At 36.0% G+C, this 22,390-nt stretch overlaps 1 protein-coding gene across 4 annotated transcripts in view; it reads right to left on the bottom strand.

The window, feature by feature from the left end:
* Nucleotides 1-22,390, bottom strand: part of OPA1 (OPA1 mitochondrial dynamin like GTPase) — a 52,332-nt gene that overhangs the window by 11,229 nt on the left and 18,713 nt on the right. For all 4 annotated transcript variants that reach the window (XM_082766726.1, XM_082766724.1, XM_082766725.1 and 1 more), the window contains 20 exons: nt 21,843-21,929; nt 20,788-20,901; nt 20,346-20,426; nt 19,845-19,919; nt 19,471-19,542; nt 19,226-19,325; nt 18,543-18,673; nt 17,925-17,997; nt 17,761-17,833; nt 17,330-17,445; nt 16,663-16,727; nt 15,961-16,037; nt 14,346-14,511; nt 13,630-13,782; nt 13,010-13,118; nt 12,366-12,445; nt 10,888-11,028; nt 9,707-9,823; nt 8,320-8,413; nt 7,758-7,868 (listed from right to left, as the gene is read on the bottom strand). In XM_082766726.1, coding sequence (XP_082622852.1) covers nt 7,758-7,868; nt 8,320-8,413; nt 9,707-9,823; nt 10,888-11,028; nt 12,366-12,445; nt 13,010-13,118; nt 13,630-13,782; nt 14,346-14,511; nt 15,961-16,037; nt 16,663-16,727; nt 17,330-17,445; nt 17,761-17,833; nt 17,925-17,997; nt 18,543-18,673; nt 19,226-19,325; nt 19,471-19,542; nt 19,845-19,919; nt 20,346-20,426; nt 20,788-20,901; nt 21,843-21,929 — 2,035 coding nt within the window. The remainder of the gene's footprint in view (nt 1-7,757; nt 7,869-8,319; nt 8,414-9,706; nt 9,824-10,887; nt 11,029-12,365; nt 12,446-13,009; nt 13,119-13,629; nt 13,783-14,345; nt 14,512-15,960; nt 16,038-16,662; nt 16,728-17,329; nt 17,446-17,760; nt 17,834-17,924; nt 17,998-18,542; nt 18,674-19,225; nt 19,326-19,470; nt 19,543-19,844; nt 19,920-20,345; nt 20,427-20,787; nt 20,902-21,842; nt 21,930-22,390) is intronic.

Raw genomic sequence — 22,390 nt, forward strand, 5'->3', positions numbered from 1 at the left:
GATTACTTCCCTCTCTGAGAAGATGCAGCTTTTAAAGCACTTTCTGCCATGATACAAAGCAGGAACTACCTTATCTGCACTTTGACAGAGACCATCCTACACATTCTTCTGGTTCTAATTCATCAGTTTCATGCAGCTGCCGCAGAACTTAAAGAAAATAAAACATTCAGCCAGGGTCTTTCATACCAAAGCACACTTAGGTTCATTTCATAAACTCTTTACATGGAATTAAACTCAATAATCATGTGAAAAACAGTTTAATTACATTCTATCCTAGTAACTGCAAGTTGGCAAATCTACTAAATTAACAGGATGTATTTTAGTCTCATGTTGTTGACTCGCTCTTGTTCAAAGGAGGGCAACTGGAAGACACGAATGCACCGACTGATTCCAAGTGTGTTGCCCCCGACTTTCTGCATCATGGAGCTCCAAGTCCTCTACAGAGCTCACAAGGAGCCCGGGAGTCACACTGCCACCTGCACGGGGCTGCCGCCAGTAAATCTTGAAGTCATTAGACACATATGGCCCACACAAGCACTTTATTTGACTGATTGAGATGTGGGCAGAAATGAACGTGTTCGAAGTGACAATCAGCCTCTGAAAAGATGCAGGCCATACTAGCATCCTGGTGGGAGCTGCTGGTAGGGGACTGTGAAGACAGCAGCTACCCCGCACATGCTTATTAGGAGCCTGAAGACGTGTTTGATGATTCCCAGGGAGGAATGGCCACTCTGACTTTGTTTGAATAGAAGGCCACAACACCTCCTGGTGCAAGCTTGTCAGCTCAGGATCAGACTGTAACTACACGCTCCTCAGGAACACTGCTATGACCAGCTGAATGGAGCAAAAGAAGAAATGCTGCCTTTCTGTGAAACGCCTCACAACTACGAAGTGAATGCATTTTTACTGCAGTAGCTTCTCAAACAATCGTTAGGCATCATGGAAAAAAACAAGAGCACAAAACTGTAATTCTGAAGATTCTTAAAAAATAACTCCTCCATTTGGATTTCCTAGGATGCTTTCCTTTTTTCTATGCCTTTCTTTGAGAATTCCTTGTGCAGTAGGGATAACATCTGGGCTCTAACTAAATATCTTCAAAATTATACCTTTTATTCCTCTCTTTTGTAAACACTGAAAACCATGTTGCTTCTCAACAAGCACCTTAAACATTGATTTAAAGACTACTAACAGCTGCCTTTTGAGCTGTTTTGTCTGCCTTTGGTTTCTCGGGGAAACTATCTGATATATGCCTGTTTGAGAGAAGAACTTTCTTCCTATAGCTGAGCTTTTTCCCCTATGAAACTTTTAACCTTTTAAAAAAGGGGAAGCCCATAACAGCAAAGAAAAGAGGAGCAAAGGCTTTAGAAAGCCAAGTCAATGCTAAGTCATGAGCATATGTAATCAACAATGTCACATAGGACAGAGGTAAAATCAAAATACTGTTGACAGTCATCTCAAAGGACTGAAATTTAATTAGGCTACAGTAATGACCACAACATAGGATTACTTTCACATAGCATTTTTATTCTGTGGCTAAGAGCAATGAAAGGAGAAAAAACAAAAAACAAAAAACAAAAAAAAAGCAACAACCACAGAGCAAGTCATTATCTGCAAAGTACTGCTCATAGACTTTATCCTCAACTTCACATAAATGAATAATCATAAAAGGAGATTCACTTGGATCTAAATCAGTTTGCTGCATACAACAGACATAACAGAGCCCACTCAGCTTAGCCAAATACATCACAGAAATCCCAGATCCTGAGTCAGCAATTTGAAAGTACTAACCTGAACTTCTGTTAGCTAACTGAATTACAGCATATTATGTATGTGATATTAAATCATTCATGCTCAAAGACAGTTTGCAAAATAGAGTGCAGCACAGCACAATTGCAAGGTTTGCACTCAACTGTAATGGATTCAACACAAGAAGTAGTATGTTAAGGATTTTGTGTGTGAACTACTAAGCAATGGTTTTAGATGTCAAACTTGAAAGTATTTTACTACAACACTGGTTTATTAGTTTTTGTATGCTCTACTCTACAAAAAAAATAAAGTTCTACAAATTGTTATATTTTCCACATTACAAATGTATAACAGAATTTAAACAAATTGCCCTAAGCTAAGGACTCTCATTTCTTCATGTGAGGGCTCACTGCTTACAAGTTTCAAAAGGCTTTTGTGCAGAATGAAGTCTCAGCTAGCCCAGAACACCTGTACAGGTGTCAATATTACTGACAAATGAACTCAGAGGCTGACCCCTTCACATTCATACCTAGTAATTTCTGGATCCAATTTCCACAGGCATTCTGCAAGCTTCTTCCCACTTTCTGCCAGTGACTCACCCCACGGAAACGCACATGGTTTTACATATAATTTAGTGAAGTTCTGTGTTTTCTTTCTGTGCTTTTTAGCTTGTGAGGAAACATGACACTGAATGAATAGCATGCTGGCCTAGGAAAGATGCTTTATGAGTACTGTCCTTCTGTGTGATTATCCTGTACAGAAATATTTTTTTCCATAAACAATACCTTTGCATTTTATTTTATCTGTTTGAAAGGAATAAAGGAAAGGAAATAAGGGAAGATAGATCATGTGCATATTTTCTTAGTCTCAGTAAAGTATTTTGTCTCCAGTGAAGTAAATGGCAAAGCTCCTGTTGGTGGCCTGAAAGTAGGATCCGCTTTAAGAATACAATGTACACGTGCACCACCTAGCGTGTTTTAAATGCTACTGCAATTGTAGCTCAGATTTAGGATAAAATACTGGAAGATCCTATTTCCTTTCCAAAATGATTAAAGTATTCAGATTTTAACAGTTATTTAGTAACAAAGCTTATTAAACTAAAGCTTGCCATACATTTGCTAACGAGAATTATATATCTGAGAAAAAATTATCATCCCTTACAATCTTTATAAATTGTAATCTTCATATATAAAAGAAAAACAAAACAAAACAAAAAATATCAGAGTGTGGAAAACAAGAGGGACAAGGCTAGGCATCTTCCCCCAGAGGAAAAAAAGCTATTATCCAAGCAACAAATGCCCACTGCGTATGCTATGTGCATGCATCAATAAACAAGAAATAGTAACCAGGGAGGAAGGCTTGGCACCAGCTCTGCTGCCACGCTAATCCTTCCCACTCCCACAAAGGCCAATCATTGCCATCTTGTGTTGGAAAAGGTGTAAAGCAATTGAAGTACTGTACAAAGCTCATGCTACTGAGGAAGCTTGCTTTGGCCTTCTACAGAAAAGAAGCAAGTCCAAGCAGAGTGGCATTCTGAAAACAGTTCTGGGAAGCCCTTCACTGGTTGTTCAACAAAAACAAAAGTAGCCACATTATGTAGTCATCTGCAGAAAGTTTAGATTTATTCAAGTCATCAATTTTGCTCTGATCTATAGAATATTTCTATTATAGTTGCTATTCTGTAGTTTCTATTACGAACAAAACAGCAAAAAAAAAGAAGACACAAGCAGTGCTTTAGAGCATGCAATAAAAATAATGCAGTCCTGACATTTTTATGAGCGGAAATTCTCCTTCAAAAGATTAATGTTTGCCATAATACTTTTAGCTCACTTTACCCTATTTTACTTCTTACAGAACCTAACACATGATGTATTTAAGATACTGATTTAGCTAAGCATATAGCAAAATACCAAGGTCTGTATAACATAAGTTTCATATCAAAATACTTTGTCCTTTGGCAGCCAGCACAATCTAGAAGCATCTATGAACTGGAACGCAAACATAAATCTTGTTGTTGCTGATAAGTCAACACAGGGTGAAAGACCTGGCTACGATTTTCAACTGACAGACAACTTCAGTGAAGAACTTCAAGACAGATATTGCACCAGAGTTGCGAGGGAGATTGTAAACAACTACATTAGAAGAGGTTCCTACGGACTGCTGAATATGCCTCAAGTACCCAGTTATACAAGCAAGAGACAGCCAGCAGTTTCCTCTTGTTTCCACATCCTCAGCAAAACAAACAAATCTCAATTATCTCTACAGTTTTGAATACAGCATGGAAAACGACTAGGCTGATGGACTCTGGACTGGCTGTTACTTCTCACAAAATAACCTGGGGTTGTAACAGGTAGCCCTGTGCAATCATCAGCTCATTGCTAATGAGCAGTCAAGAAAGGAAACAGACTTACTAATTATTAGTAAAAGACCAGAATAAAAACCAGAAAGCATCATAATATAACTGTACACATCTAGAAGGCAGGTACAGCTCAAATATTGTGTGCAGGCCTGCTCTTTCAATTCAAAAAGGTTTTAGTAGAACTACAAAGGGTGTTTCATGATTTCAACAAGCCCTGCCAATGTCCTTGCAAGGAGCAACTACATATGAGAATTTTTCAACCAGGAAAAAGAAGAGCAAGTGCTGGTAGCATAAGCATCTGTGAAGTCATAAGAGGCACAAAAAATGAAGGGAGAAAGATTACTGAATGTTTTTCACAGTGCAAGGACTAAGGAAAACCAAATGAAACTGGCAGGTGGCTCAGAAACAAACAAAAGGAAGTACTTTTTCACACAATGTGTAGTTAAACTCTGGAACTAATTGCCACAGGATGTTGCAGATGCCAAAGTTTACATGAGTTCAAAAAGCAATTACAGAAATTCACAGGGGGAAAAAATCATGAAGGGCTATTAATCACAAAGATATTACCTCAGGATTAGGAATCTTGGAACCACAGATTGGTGAAAGACCACACTAGAGAAGCACTGCTGTATGTTTAACCTGTTCTTACGCTTTTCCTTAGGTACCCATACCTGTTCACTGCTAGGGGCAAGACTCTGGGGTACAACCACTGCAGGCCTCTTTCAAAAGCTATTAATCTCTAAGAATGGAGGAATTGAAAAGTTTTTAAAGTCACTTTTTCCCAATTCAGCTATTCACCTTCTGCTCTGCCTCTTTTTATATTTTATAACCCCTTCTTCCAGATGTCTCCTGTCCTAGGGCTTCTTTATTTCCATAAACTTAGTATTCATTCACTGGCACTAGTATCAAAATGATACTCCTGGGGAGGAGCCCATAACAGATAAAGGCCTCTATTAGAAGAAAACCTTCAGTACATTACAAAACGTGTAATTTGTCAGAAACTGTTTGAAATAAACACAGAAAGGCAGCAAGACTCAGGACCTAAAGGCTGTCAAGGAAAATTCACTGAGGTTGAAATACAATTCCAGGATGCAGAATATAGACAAAACCTGCTGAAGTAAGTTCTGAGACTTATGTGAGCTCTCATTATGAGATTGGGTTGCCATGTAATAAACAGTTTGCCATCAAACAGTATCTTGAATGAACAGTAAAACACTTTCAGTGCTTCAACATGAAAAAGCTGACAGACAAAAGTAAGGCAGGATTGCCATATAATCAGTATCAAAAAGAAGCATCCCAACCTCAGTTACATAAAGAAGTTAGATTTATAGATAGAGTTTGTAGAGCTATTTGACAGGAAACTCTATTAACAAGCAGAGCCTCATATTAACAAATTTACAATGGAAATTAAAAGACAGTTTGTAACTATCAGAGGAATGATATACTGGAACAGGTTTTCAGTATGAATAGCAAGCCTCCAAAAGTCAACCAGTTTAAAGATGGAGCTCAAAATAAATGAAGAAGATGGATAATATAAACACAGCTGTCTACAACGGAGGGAGACTAGACTTTATGACACCGCAGATCCCTTCCATTCCTAATTAAAATACAAATACTTTATGAATGTGCATTGTGGGACTGAGGACTTTCTTTCCTTAAGCAGAGTTCTGATCACCACTCAATGCTGTAAGAATGAAATTACTTGTAAAGCCACCTGAGAGTTCAATGCATTATGCTATCAAAGTCTGACTCGGGAGTATAAAAAATTGCAACGCAGACAAGCACTCTATTCGCTACGGGAAAGGCACAGAAATCCCCTTTCCTTGTCATTTGTCCATAAAAATTATCACCACTTAGCAATAAAAGCATGCAGAAAGTAGAGAGAACATTGCTGATTTGACTAACAGAGCTAATCAGTGGTGGTTTTAAAATCTTCCCATAGGAACAATAAAACAGAGAATGTCATCATACATCATTTTGCACCGAATAATGATTATTTCATTAGAAAAATGTGCCTGGGATCTGTGACCTCCTGAATCTAAAGAAATTTGGTGCAATGATGGTGTTTTAGCTAGATGGTAATTTATGAAATACATACTACAAAGTTGAAGCATGCATACTAAAGCACGGATACCTATGTTTATAACCACACAGTGTGCTCCTACAGGTCTAGTCTGAGTTTATAAAATAAAAACTCCAGCCATTACTGCTTTGAAATTGAACATTATTCCCGATGCTGGTGAGAAGTAAAACTGACAACACAAAACTTCCAAGTCAATTTGTCAGAAAGCAAACAGCAGTGTTCAGTAATAAAAGGAGACCACTACCTCATTAAATATCTATGCTTCACTGTACAGGTCACCACTAGTTTTACCTCAACATTGGCAGGAAGGCAAGGGGGAAACCTTATTTTGTAAAATACTTTCCATCCAAAAGAATGGCTACAAGAAGGCTGATACAGGATTTCAAAAGCAATACAGGGTGTGTGGAGAGAGTTGTGGACCTATAATAAACCTTAGATAGTCACACTAGCTATTGCAGAGACCAAACAGCCTAATAGATAGATCATTTGTCCTAGATTCACTACAACTCCTACATACAATTCTGAACTATTACAGCAACACCTAAAGGACAAATACTGTAATTGATTGAGTTTTCAATAACAACAATCTGCGATCTCCAAATACAGATATTTATGTATTCACATGGATTTTTACTTATCACAAACTTTTTTCTTCTCCTTTTGCATAACATTTTTTTTTTTTCCCCTGCCAGTCTGAGTGTACAGAGAGGGTCTGAGTGGAAGCCTCACAGAATAATAGCAGAATGCTGCCAAGGAAACAAGGCATGTGCAAGAGGAAGCCCCAGCAGCTACAAGTCTGTCTAAACCTCAATAGATGTGAAGGTAGCTAGCACAAGTAGTACCCCAGCCTCGATTGCCCCCTTCAAACCTTTCACTGTTTAAGAACTTAATATATTAACAACAGAACTCCGTAACACTTCTGAGTGACTCAAATCACTACACTAACTGTAGTCCTTCCAGAAGGTTAAATCTGCTAGATTTTCTTCCTTGTTTTGTCTCTCAATATAATGGTCATCTCAGTTTAATAAGCTGACAGGTTTTGGTTCTGTATGCAAGGACTAAAAACAGCTGGTCAGGAAGTCAAAGGCATTTCCAACTAATCTGTGTTAAATGCGTCAGCATTATCTGTGGGAGGCACCCAATGATTAAAAGTATGTGTGATCAAATCCTCCTTATATAGTCAAGACTGAATGACCCAGAGACAGGTAGGTCTCAGAGGTGTGGATTAACCGTATCGTACCAGAAAAACAGCACCCACCCTTTATGACATTACTGTGTTTTAACTATATTTCTCAATATACTGGTGCAATGTATTTATATCAGTGAGTATACATCTAGTGTAAATTATGTTCTTCTATCACATTTTACTGCCCATGTCCACATTTAAATCAGTAAGATCTGACTATATTAAAAAAAAATAATCCATTTGTAATACTTACAAAACACTGGTACGTGAATGAGCCACATAGCATTAGGTGTTCTTAACCTTACTTTCCCATTCATAGGGACAGAGGTCGGAATCTGTTTCACTTCAAGCTACTTCCCGAAGACTATAAAACAGGTACTTACTGAGATCCTCTGCAAGCTGGACCCTTTTGCCAGTTAGGAGCTTAACCTTTTTTTCACTGTCCTCAGCAAAATCTTCAAGCACTTCCTTTACATTCTTTTCCAAGCGTCTTACTGTTGGAAAAACAAACGAGGGGTGAGCAATAGCACTTCTGCAGCTACATTTTTTTTAAAATATCAAATATTTTAAAATTAAAATATATAGCATCATTGACTTGAGAAAGAAAAATGTAGTCACTATTTATTGATTTTTTTTCTGCTTGGAAAAATAGACAATTGGCATCAGATAAGCTGAAAATACTTTAAACTGGAAAGTATCTTAATTATTTGACATTCCATTTACATTAAATCATTCTAATTTAATGTAAATCATTAATCACTCTAATTTAACGTAAATGAAATGTCAAATTTTATTTACTTTACATTCTTTAATTACCCAACCAGGACATAAAAATCAGCCAGTCAGTCATGCTGAGCATGAAAGGAACAGAGAGCTAGAGGAATGCTAAAAAAAAAAATATATTTTTTTTTTAATTCAAACACCTCAATTCACTGTGAGCCTTACCTTCAGTATTAGTAAGCTGCTGCCTCAGTGTATTTGCTGTAATTGCCAGCATTCGCTGAATTCGCCAGAAGAGGACAATATCATTGCATTCAAGCTGAAATGAAGGAAGTCGTACTGTCAGACCCTTGATGTCAAGTAAATATCCTACACTTACAAGGCCCTACGTATACACATCCTGATCTCACATAAAAATCCCACAGAATAACTGCTGGAAGTAACAAAGAAACAAATATACATCTTAAAAAACATATCAGCCCTATTTAATACAGTGTATGTGTATTAAATCTCTTTTCAATCTATTAATTTCATTTTTCAACAGAAACTGACATATTAAGAAAGTTTACACATCCTATAAGCAAGGTTGTGAGTATGACCTAATACTCACTGAAACAACACACTTGTTCATAACACACTGAAAGACAACAGCTGAATTCCATATTGTAACTCCCTGTCTGCCAAATGCTTCTGAAGACAGAGTTGGAGCAAGGGCTGTATTAATTAACAACAGAAGAGACAGTTTCTATACTTGCTAGGAGAACTAATATCACATTAAGGACACCTTAAAAGACAAAAAAAAAGAGGGGGGGGAGAGGTGGCTGGACATCACAGAGTGGCAGCTTTCTACCCTACAATCTCATTCTCTTGTCTCTCAGAGACAAAGATATTTCTGCAGCAGTAAAGATTTCTGGCTCCATGAGGATAGTTGTTTCTCATTTAAAAGCAAAACAGAACTCCACAGAAAGTCAGGAGCTCCACTCTTTCACTAATTTCTCTTTGATTTAAAATACAGAAGTAAAAAACTGCATATTCTTTTCTTTGTGTTACTTTGTGCATACGGTCATTTGTTGTACAAGTTTGGCTTTAGAAAACTGGAAAGTCATTTAACAGAAAAGATAATTATTTACAACCAGCCAGTTGTAAGCTCCAGTTGCTTTTCTCCCCTGTTGATCACATAGGGTTCCAAGCATCAACTCTAAACACTTATTTACCATGCTTATTTCATAAAAAACACCTTTACTTAAAGCTATCACTGATCATTTAGTACCAATAAAGAAAACAAATACCAAAGTAAAAGTGGGAAAAATGGATGCCAACAAAATATCAATAGCTGTACAATACTGCTTTTAACAGTGTATTTGCAATGCACATTGACAAATTCGCAGATGCTGAGTTCGTATGTGACCTCTAGTGGTCATTTTGTATAATTACCACCAGGGTGAAATTTTAATAAATCACAAGCCTCACAGAAAACATCCAAGATTACCAGCTACATTAAGATAAAGGATACAAAAGAAATGTTAGACTAGTTTAAAGTATTTGTGGGAGGTTTTCAACTTAACTGAAAATTTTAAGCGAAACTTTAATGCGTATCAGTCCTACGTTTTACCTCTGAGTCCACAAAATGCCGTTGATAGTAATAGAAACCTCTTCGACAAAGGTTGCAGTGGTTCAAAGCAGTCTTCAAGAAATATCTTCTATAAATTTGGTGCCATGTGTCTTTTATCTAGCAAAAAAAACAGTACTTAAATATATTTTTAAATTATATACTACAGAATATGACAAATTATGCTGCTCTTGGCATGATGCAATCTTAACATTGAGAATACATTTTTGAGTCATGCAAATTAATTTGCTAGTTAAACCAGATTAAAGCATAGAGAAATATTTAATGGGTCTTATATAAACAAAAATGTCTATCTTTTCTTCATTTTCTCCATATTTATGTTCTAGTTCTTCAAAATTAAACACACTTAGAAAGCAAGGCTGTTAAAAAAAAAAAGTTGCTTAGCACTCATACAGCAGATGTGAATTACTATGCTGACCTTTAAAACTGGGAGATGATAAATGCTGTATAAGAAACAGGCAACAGTTATTTATATAACTTTTCTACTGTGAATAAACACACGCATGAATATCAAAGATGTAGCTGAAGTTACTGCAGAAAAAAATCACTGTTAAAACATCCACATCTATTACTTATTGTTTGAATTTTCATTTAGTTAAAAATTAATCTTTAATTAGATAAAAGGTTTAATTGTAGTTAAGAGCCTTACACTGCAAAAAGATAAATCATTTTACAGAACATTTTAAACCCACATTACATTCCCTCAGGGCACTCTAATAAAACTGCATTTTGCAAGTGTCTTTACAAAATTCCCCTCTCTTGGATGTAATTATGAACTGTATATATAACCACAATGAAAGCTTAGGAATGTGCAACATGTTTTTATCATATCTTGCTCATAAGGGCCTTGATTCCACTGTATAACATATGAACAATAATTTTAAACAAGCCTTGTCACAATTCAGGCCTGTGCTGCTGGTGAGAAAATCTGCTCAGCAGATTCTGAGTTCAGTCTGAACTGACAGATTCCACAGTGTTGTACTGCACTTGTCTGACAGCCAACAGAAGTGTGTGAATTGCGTGCAAGCAGTCATTAGTAATCCATTTGCAAACATCTGGACTACAAACTCAGTATTTAGACACAATCCTTTGTATACTATATAGAAAGAACATCCAAATGTTCATAGGGAGCTTCCATATGTTTTATCACAATGGCATCTTACCAGACAGGGGTCCACTGTTATTCCTCTTGCTTCAAGATTCTTTCTGACAGTTGTCACTTCATCATTTGCCAGATAAGCTGCATGTTCTTCATTGCATTTGATTAACTTCTCAAGTTCATTTTTTGTTTCATTACGAATATTCTAGGATAAGAATGATTAGTTGGAACTGATTATTATAGATTTGGAGATCATAATCACCTCCTCAATAAACAATCTCCTAATAAGCCAGTGTCAAATACCTCTGACACTATTACATTTATGTGATCCAAGTGTATTTGTGTACATACATCTAATACAAAGTAACTTTAAATGGCTAATTTTCTATTTTTTTTCCTGTTCATTATGCACAGAAGTATAGGAGAGGAATGGAAGGTTAGAAAAAAAAAAATCAAAGCTGTTAGCCTTCTTTCCTCTTCAGGAGTATCAGCTAGTGTGGTTCACATTCATATATTTAATTACATGATTCTGCTGCTCTGCAAACTCCTGTTTAGTTTTGAACTGTATCTGCCCCCTGCAGTAGACATACAACCAAAAATTTACAAGAAATTTTGTGCCATTTTATTTTGATACTAACTGGAGGAGGAAAAAAATAATCAGAACAAAAACCAGACCATAGGCTTTCTGACACCAGTGAGAACTGTCAGCTTTGCTTATCAGCTAGCAAAAAGTCTTTATGGTCTTTAGCTCACCAGACTATATCTTTAAGTTGTTGTTCATTAAATTCAAGTAAGTTAGGCTGAAATGACTGCCTTTCTCCCAGACCTGGCTGCACAGTTGACTGTAAAACTCCTTCCTCTGAAACAAATTACTTTCTAGTGTATTCTGTTAAATTTTACTTACTTCTTTAAAGTATGATTCAGTTTGAGAAATATCTAGAAAAAGTAACATAAAAAGCCCATCATCACTGGGCACTGAAAGGAAGGTGCTATTTAAATTCAAAAGAAGCAAATTCCAAAAGAGTAAATGAGAAGAGAGGTTATGATGAAAACAGTCAATCAGAACATACAACTGTGACAACACCAGTGATAATGCTATCACATATCAATGAAATCCGAATGGAGCACAATAGAAAACTGCACAAGACTTCTGCTTAAAAGTGACTTCCACCCTCTTTTCATCAATTTATCTTTACTGAAAGAATAAAATCCAGGTCAATAGTATAATAGTACAGATGTAATTCAACTGAAGAAGACAGTTTACAAACCAGTATCTATCTTAAGATGAAACAAATATATAGAAATCTAGATGTTGTAATAATTAAAACTTAATTAAAAGCAAGAACAATCGCAAAGTATTTAAACCTAAGAGTGTTTTTGAAATCTTAAATTCTGTGAAGAGGGTTGGTATTTTTGAAAACTGACCTAGTAACAATCAAAGTTTTCTAAATGTAAGGATCTTTTTTTTTTTTTTTTTTTCTATTTTTTACCTTTACTTTTTTTTTTTTCTTTATATTCTTCCCCTGTCCCTCTTCTTTTTACCTGTTCTTTGGTGCGGCCTATCCAATACATCCACCTTTTTTTCCAGTCTGGACCCACCATATCTTCAATAACAGATTCAGCTAAAGAAAAGAAACATGATATTATCACATGAAATATATGCAAACAGCCAAATTTACAGTTCTAAAAATAGACTCGAGATGAAGAATGGATATTTTGTGCCACGAGTCAGGTATTTTTTTTTAATTAATATTTTAAAATGACTGCCAATGGGCACTGGTAGATATTTCAAGGAAATATATAAGAAACGTGCCATCTCTCCACTAAGACAGCCTTCTTTACAGCTTCCATGTTCCAAGTGATGAGTTTCAAATCTTGTTGCAACTTGCATCAAAATTAATTATACTTGATAACCATAATTGGACCAACCATTTTATATATTTCTGTGCCATTTTTTGATTCTCTATCTCTCTATCATTTATCTACTGGTTGCCTTATTTGTTACAAAAGGAAGAACACTACTATCTTATTCAGGCTGCATTTTGACCAGTATTTGCATCACTATCAGCGCAACTTTAAACTGTCTCTACTATCTCAGCGCAAGATTTTGTATGAGCACAACTGCAGTGATGAGAAAATTGGCCCAGATTAAAAAGAACACGACTAGAATACATTGCACAACTCACTGTCTTTGAGGCGACTTTGGAGCGTCTCTTCCATGAAGTGAATAGCTGCATCCCACTGCTGTTTATCCGATATCGACCGATCTTCTAAGGCATTGTGCTGGATCACTCGCTGCAATACAGAACATCTTTTTAGCATAAAATAAGTAATTTATTCAGGATTTAGTAAAACAAAACAAAAAGCCAAAAACCCCATAAAACCACAAAAAAGCAATATAGCAACACAGAACTAATTCTGATATCCTCTTCACCTTTTGATGTCCACAACAACAGCATTTACTGGACACACATGATTTATCCAAAAGGCAGTTTTCCAAGCACTAACAAAAATATTTTCTTGTGCCTTTAATTTGACCCTTTGGTATAGCCTAGCATAAGTAATGTTAAAAAAAAAAAAAAAAAATGCAACAGACAACATGAAGTCCCACTAGATTGTGGAATCTATAAAAATAGCAGTAAAATTTTGTTGTTTTATGTGGCTATACTTAACAGAGCAAATAAGCTAATACTGTAATACTGAACAATTCTCACATTTAAAGAATACAAAAATACTGAACATGCAACTTAAGTCAAATGATTTCAACAGCACTTAGCAATAGTATGAAAAACCCACTACATTATACCAGACTATCCTCTGCTCTCTCATTCCATTTATGTCGCTTAATACTTTCTTCTTTGACAGCTTGTTTCAGTTTATCAAAGATATCATCATGCTCTTTTCCTTTGGGTTCTGTCATGAAACGGGAAAATTCTTCTTGCAATGTCTCCCATGCAACCTAGAAAGTCAGAAGACAACACCTACTGAAGCAGACCACTATACCATGCACCAACCTGTGAAGGAACATTTACTATAGTTCCTACAACAATTTGCATACATTCTGAAAGCAAAGTACAATCATAAGTCACTGACTTTTCCTTTGCTGTCTTATCCATTACTACAAGGTCAACAATGAAGTTTACTTCATTGTGTTGCAAGTTGAATTCTGTTAAACTTGCATACACCTATAAAATATGAACATACCTAGTTCGAAGGAGCTGTTTAAGCTTTTTTTTTCTTCTGTTTTAACAGAAAAATTTGTCAGAAGAACAAAATATGATGTTCATGCTGTACATTCTTCTTGACATCAAGACTGTGCTAGCCTTCTCTGACATGTAAGCTGGTAAGAACTGCAAATAGACTTTCAAACCATCAGTTTACTTCTCTGGACCTACGCTTGCATTTTAACAAACTTTACACAGATATATATTTTTTAATTTTAAATAAAATGCATTGTAAAATGAAAATGAAGCACAGCTTTATTTACAGAGCTGAAATATCTTAATCCACTTAAATTCTAACCTCTACTGCTTTATTAGGCAGTTGCTTGTCAGTCCACTGCTTCAGTTTGATGTCCACAGTTGTGTTAAATGTCCCTGAGTTCATGGTCTGTGCTGCTGGAAGGTAGATATTCTCAATCACGTGTGTAGATACCCTCTCCCATAATGTCTTCTGAAGAATCTCTTCCCTAAAATAGAAAGTTATAATATCTATAATGGCCTCCAAAACAAAACCGTCTAAATGGTGTGCATTCAATTTTGCAGAAACACTGACAAAGGACTACAGACCACAGGAAACACTCCTTAACGCCAGTGCACAACTTCAACCCAAACCCAGCTGGAATTACGGATGGAGCTACACAATGTTTTTGGTAGAAAAGACAGCTTCAGAAGTTCACTTCAACAAGACTTTTGGCTCCTACTGCACGATAAGGGTTTCTTGCACATTTTAACTCTAACAGTATAACCATGCAAACTGTGTGTGTCCATATGCATGGCAGGTGGGGGAATGTTAACGGGTCAGACCGTAAAGCATTGAAATGATTTGACTTAGAAGTCCACACTCCCATAACAAAGCACGTGGGGTTTGTTTCTGTTGTATTCTGAACTTTTTTTTGGGGGGTGCGGAGGGGACATGCCAACAAACATCCCAGATTTGATAAATAATGAATCAAGTTGAGAAGTTCAACCTACCCAATCCACAACATAAAATGAACTTTAGCACCTATTACATAGAAAATAGCAGCAAATACCAAAATGGCAAAACTGCATTATATTTGGACTAGAAGAGGAATCCAGACTAATACAGTGCTTACACCACTCTTCTCTGATCATAATTGCATGCCTGGACTTATTTAATGACATTAAGTGCCAGACATATTACCTTGGTTATTAATCAATAACCAAGTGCCAGTTCAATTCAGGTCACTGAAGGCAAAGGCATTAAAGGAAACTTTGTAATTGCCTGTTATGAAACAGGCTGTCAAAGTAATCCTTTTCATTGGCCATTCTCCTCTAAGACTGCATGTAGAGTGACTTTACTATGAAGTGACGCTACACTTAAAATACTTAGGGTAAGTTCTCTCTTTCTCATACCTAAGTGTGCCTTACAGAGAAGTAGGGTAGCATAGAAAGGTGGTACTTTGTTTTGTCTACCAATGAGACAGCTGTTTTTACAGACAAGAATTATATCATCTTTCAACTTAGAAGTCTCCAATTCACAGGGACACAAATCATTTCTTCCCCTCGACAAGGCGCTATGTATTATTTTGACATGCACGCTGGTAAGCCCAAAACAGGAAGCTAAACGGAATTACTGACTTCAAATGAACATCTTCAACATGACCATTCCCTTTCATCTCAATAGATATTTCAAGAGAATCATAAAAATATCTATTGTTAATTATACTGTATATTGAAACAACAAAACAAAGCATTAACTGGCATTATATAATTTTTGTCAATGGATTCTACAGGTATTTGTGAATCTGGATACTTCTACACCGAGAAAAGAAATAATAATACATTGTCCTAAGAAAAACAGTTTCCTAACTATATCAGATAATTTTATTAGTAAACCCTTTATATTTTAACAGTAAATTCTGTTAGTCAACCAAAAAGCAGAAAAGCTATCATACCAGTGCTTTGGTGTAACCTGAGTCAAACTTATGACTTCATCAAGAATCTCATTCTTCGCCTTTTCAAATAGTTCATTCTATGCAAAAGGAAAAACAGGAAATACGATTTTATTTTAAGTACAGTTTGACCACATTTTTATGTAAAGAGTAACAAAAAACTTTTTCTTTGGGCCTTTAAGCCTAAAATGGTACCTTCTGATCATGTTCTGGACAATGTATGTGCTTGTCATAAGCTACCCTGGTTTACCATGCATCTTCCCACCCATCTCTTGCATGCCTCTGGCCAGGCATGGCATTTGAATATTCAGGGTCTCTATAAAAGAATTAGAGAATGGGATCATAATTGTTTTGTTACTCTGTCTGTTGGAAAGAGCACGGAATGTAACGTCTCTTTGTCAGTTCTATTAATCATGATCACAAAGAAACAGATGTATTCCTATGGGCAGTTTAGGTCAATTAACTGTATACTAGATAAGTGAAGGACTTGTTAAGCATTAAATTACTACAACTTTGAAGTGTGCTATGGGAGAACTCACTGTTTCCTTCCCCTAGAATAGTTTACACTGTCCTTACATTTTAAAGTGTTGGTAATTTATGCTAATTTTAAGAAACCTTTACAAATGAGATTAAAGGGCATGAATTTTATCCCCCAGTCTTCAAAGCACTTTGTAGCAAACAAATTAAACCAGTAGTGTAATTTACCCTGTCAAGCTCTCGCAACCGGGGGTAATTGTTCTTCCATTCAGTCTCAAGATTGAAACGTGTGGCTGCAAAGAGAAATCAGAAAACAGGCTTTAACTTTTTAAATTGTCTACAGGCACTTCATGACTATTTTAAAAGTTTAGAAGTTACTAAAATTGCAACAAATATTGCTTATGACAAACCTTCCAAATACTTCAAGAGCATCTATAAATGAATGATTTTTTTTCACCATCTGTGCTCATACATTGTGTCTACATATTGCAGGATTTACACATCACAAAGTGGAAAGGGTATCAAGAGTCCCATTCAACTTACAACTCTGCACTGACCCTGTGCAGATCTGACTGATCAGATGGTATCTGTACTTAGAATGCTATTTCAAACAACATTTGAAGGTAGCGAAAGAATTGTGCTTTGCCCCCAGAAACCTTCAATTTGTTTTCTTCATAATTATTGACTCCTCCGGGTTTTATAGCAAGTCCTTTACAGCATGAATTATTTTTATTGTGCTTTTGTAAATATTAAATGAAGCAGTTATCATTTCATGAGAAGTTGTCATCATACAAAACAATTGTCCAAGCACAACGGCAAAACACCATCATGTGCTTGTGGAAGAGCAGTTGTAACAAGTTGCTATTTCACTTTGTCTTTTGAAGTCGATGTTTACCTTTAAAAGCATCTGCTTGCTGCTCCACAGACTCTCTCACCATTTTCCAAAAGCAGTCTGACACAGCAAGACTTAAGTTCTTTGTTGTTACCTGGTGTGCTTTCAGCATAGATGTCCTGTAAAGACAGACAGCTATAGGAAACTATTCCATGCACACCCATGCTTCCTGGACCCCATTTTCTCTTCACAAGAAGAAAGCTTTGCTTTTTTCTTCTCATCCTCTCTCTCATCTCTTTCTCTCTGCTCACTGACAGTGAGTATTAGGTAACAAGACTAGCTTTGTCACCTCAACAAGGTGCTTAATTTAAGCAGAATTCATCTCAAATAGCACTTCTGCACTGCAATCTTTGTAACATGTTCGACAAGAAAAACTAATGCTAGCATCTACCAGCACAGGCCCATTTTAGTAAAAGGAATAAATTTCAACATACTTCAACAACTTGGAATTTTGAAAAAATTCCTCTTCATACTCTTTAATAGATTCAATGCTTTCACTGCTGTTTCCTGGAGAAAGAAAAGAGTGCTGCAACAGTTCTATTTAGACAGTTTTCTCTGCTATTAAAGAGAAAATAAGCAGAGCCAGAGCTCTCTTTACCTTTTCCAGTAACAACTGCAAAATAACCCAAAGCTTTCATTGGGAAGAGTTTGCCTTCAATTATCTGCTGGATCTATGAAGATAAAGGATAAAAACACATGGTGAATTTTGCATAGAGATATTCTTTCCTTCAGTGCAGTTTTACAGCCAGCTGCATATGTATGTAAGCACAGATTACTCTAAGAAGCAGTTTGTCAAGGGACTGTAAGTTCTACTGATATTTAAAAGAAAAAAAAATAAAATAAGGCGGCATAAAACAAATAAGGCATAACATCACAAATCATGAAATAAAGTGAAAAAGACCATCTGAGAATACCCTAAAGCCTTCTCAGCAGGTTCCACTTCCTGAGGTCACTTACATGAAAGTAATCACTACAAAAGCATGCTGTAGCAAAGCTGTAACTTGACTAAAATCATGTCACTGACCACCAAAAGCAAAGCCTAAGAGAGATTAGAACAGAAACCACTCCAAAAAAATCATATCAAATAGAGAAATAAGCACTCAAAAACTTCCAAGAAGATAAGAGAAGTCCAATATTTTTGACAGTCTCAAACATTTTTCTGTGTGTGACTTTAGCCATCATAATATGGAAAAAAAAAAAAAAGGTTTCAACTCACCCTGCTTGGGCTAGCCACATTTTTCTCAGCAAGATCAACTTTAGTCAGCACAAAAATCGTCCTTTTTCCTTGGGGATCCATTTGGCTGACTAGGTCTGTGACAATACTGCGTTCTGCATCCACTGATCCATCTAAAACAAACAGTTGTATTTTAGGGACTATATAAGGTGACTCACAGTACTGAAGATATGGTAGGCATCAAATAAGTTTCACATTACAACTGTAAAACAGTAAAATTACACATGTATTTAACTTTTGGTTACACACACTGAAAACTTGCTTTGTTCCCAGTATCATAAAAATTTCACTTAATTGTACTAGTATGAGTTCCCACCAAAACTAAAGGTTACACTATTTGCCAGCTTGTTCAAATATTAATCTCTTTCACCATCTGCTACCTCCAAAAGCACTTTTGTAGAAATCTTGAATTTGATTACTATCACCGTTTTCTTTTTAATGATAAAAATCTTATCAAAGCTTCTGCCATCACAGACAGAAAAGATGCCTGAATTTACAGAGAGCCATTTCATAACATGCTGCTTTGTACACTGCATAAATTCCTTGCATGGAAATAAATATATAAAGTCAGGAATTTTCCAAAAGGAACGTAAGAATTAGAATTAAAAAAACAAACAAACAAAACAAAAAATTGACACTTGGATATCCATCTAGATTCTTGTTACCTTGAATACAAAGGATGATGGCATTAGGATTCTGCATGTAGGCCTTGCTGATGCTGAAGATAGTTTCCTTTGTATCCGGAGCCATACCTGATGTCACAGTCTTTTATACAGAGATATACATTTAAAGGAAAGAAGAAAACGGAAAGATATAAAAAAGGAAAAAACAAACATTAAAACAGTTAATGTTCTCAGTAATAACATTACTTGCAGATCTTAAAGATTTTTTTTAAAAACTGCATACTTACACTAATGACTCCAGGTAAATCAACCAATACCATTCTCTGCAAACCAGGACCTTTCACACTTAAGGATATAGTCTGTGAAGTAAAATAGAAATGAAATATTTATACATACACAGAGCTACTTTGTATGTTTATTGTGTGTTAAGTACATATTTACACACGCTTTAAGCCAGCAAGTCTGCAATTTTAAATAGGAGGTCCAATTTTATATGCACATATTTGTGATATAAACTGATTTTAACAGTTCAAACACACTTTGTGTAGGACAAAGCATTAAGTATATACAGATTGGATTTGCTGTAGTCTGTTATTTGAAGAATACTTACAGAAGATATACATGTCAAACATTTAGTAGCAAATACCTGTACAAGCCTTACCTCAGTGCTAACAGTGCACCCTTCCTTCACACTATTTCTCATTCTGATTTCTATTTCATTTCTCAAAGCTGCAAGCTGTTTCAATAAAAAGCAAAATATCAGACATAATATCTTCCCCAACCATGACAGAATAAAAATGACAAACATAAAAAGAAACTTTACTTAGGGATTGTTCAAAATCTGTTTATAAACATGAAAAAGTATGTCTCATACGCATCTGAAAAACATGCATGTTGAATAACTAGTTTGGTAAATAGGACATTAAACTGCAGATTACCTGACGACCCTTGTATAGTCCCCAGAATGTCTCCTCCTAAATCGTTCTACCCATCTAAGTACTAGTCAAAAATCCTATTAAGAGATAATGTAACACCTAATATAATGCTTTGCCCCAGTCAACACACTTCACTCTAAAGAAACAGGGGCTAACGTAAGATACAAAATTTTCAGAGAATTAATGAAAAATCACATTAACTTCCAGTCACCTCTTTTTATACTTACATCCTCTTCCTTAGTCAGGTCAAACTCCCGAGAGCTGTCTTTGAATAAAGCCACATGGTGGGGACCTTCGCTAAGGGTTACCTGAATGGTAAAAGCCTTACTTGAGAAAGCATGGTAAAACTAACATGGAGAAACATCCAAAGCACATAACATTTATAGACTTCCCACTGCAGGCGGACATAAGTATGTAACACTTACTCAGCACAGAACTACTTATACAGTAAATACAGGAGTACTTACAGTAAGAACTACTACTACTCTGGTAGTATATACATGTAAAGATCCCATATTGGCCTGACAAAGTTTTCTCATTAACTAACAACTCACCTGCTTAGATAGAGGCCATTTTATAAATGAATGTTCACATATGCTTCAACTAATGGCTTAATTGGAGATAGTACAATACAGTAAATACTGATGAAGAGATTATGACATTTCTTACCTTAACAGGGGAACGTGTCATCATCTCCCCAGACCCTCGAGGGAATATACGGGCTTGAGCAATCATTTCTAACACACTGGTTTTTCCTGCACTTTGATCTCCAACAACTACCACCTTAAGAGAAAGTTTAAACAACCATTGGCTTTCAGAAGAACATTTCGAAAGCTTAGACAAAAGCTGACTAAATCTATGTTAATCCATACCAATGCTGGCTGTATTATGTTTGACAACAAAAACATTTGTTTCAATATAGAATTCTTGAAAAAATGCTAACTTTTACTCAAGCAAAAACTTTGAATTTTGCTTCAGACAGCACAGTACATACAGAAGCCTATGGACCTAATCTACCAGGCCATCAGGAAAAAGTGCATGATGTTCTCATGGAAGCCAGTGCGTCTCTGCTTGTGCATAGCCCTTTCAGTCAGGTGAAAGGCTCGAAATCAGTCATTTGGTATATGCTGTTTCTGCCTTGAAACTGCCTTGACTTACTGTCACATCCCATCTTATCAGTTCATTATAGAAACTAACAATGCCAGAGGAGGCTGCACAAGCAGGAAGCATTCCCATCTCTCCACTACACCATCAGTCAGATGAGGCAACCTCCCCCTCTCCAACAGAAGCACTATGGTGGGGAATTTGGGGAATTAGCTGGGGCACCTTTCCCTTCTCAGCTCTCTGCTGATACACACCCTAAAAACAACTTTTTTTTTTTTTAAACAAACAAACAAACAAAACAAAACAAAAAAAAACACAAAGCTGAGCAGGTTGGGGTACACTGAATGAGACTGTTTAAAATAAAAGGTTGAGCACAGCAGCAATATCAGACACGGTTTTATCCATAAGTCAAGGCAGACTTAACATATTGCATTGGTTACTCTCAAACTTCAACACTTAAAATGGACAATATGTATTTATGCAAAACCCCAGAGTTCCAAAAAAACAGTGTAACTCTAACCTTTCATTATATTCCAGAATAATCTAGTGTTCTATCCAGTAAATGTAAGATTGGTCTCTAAATTAAAGAAAAAAAGACAACTGATTTTTTATTGACTTACTCGAGGTAGGTGATCTTGAGTGTTATAGCTGGCATCATAATCAGACAGGATGTCAAGTACTTCAGAATACATATCAATCAAAGATTTCTACAAAAGTAAAACAAAAGCTAAAAGAACACACTCAGATAACTAACAGAACAAATATTGGATTTCGTCTGTACATAATATAAATTAATCTGTAAAAGCGTGTTTATTCTCTCCTCAAAGAATAACAGACAGAACCCTAAACTATCTATACTGCAGCACAGATTTGGTTTATGAAATACAATACCACATAAAGTCACCCCTTACCTTCTTTGGATAAACATACTACAGCTGCAGATGTATCTTGGATGAAAAAGGAAAATTAGGGCTCTTACATACCGTACAAGAGAGCAACAAGGATCAGGCTTCACGAAAGCTTCCGAGTACAAAGCTGAACTGAATTTCTTCCATTAAACAACTAGATTTAAGTTTTCAGCTTGTTGAACAGTAAGCATTAAGAAAGGTATTGAACTATCAACTTTGTTCTGTAAAAATAAAAATTTATTGTCTTCAGGTTTCCAGAG

This window comes from Aythya marila, assembly GCF_965140915.1.
Source record: "Aythya marila genome assembly, chromosome: 9".
Taxonomy (NCBI): domain Eukaryota; kingdom Metazoa; phylum Chordata; class Aves; order Anseriformes; family Anatidae; genus Aythya; species Aythya marila.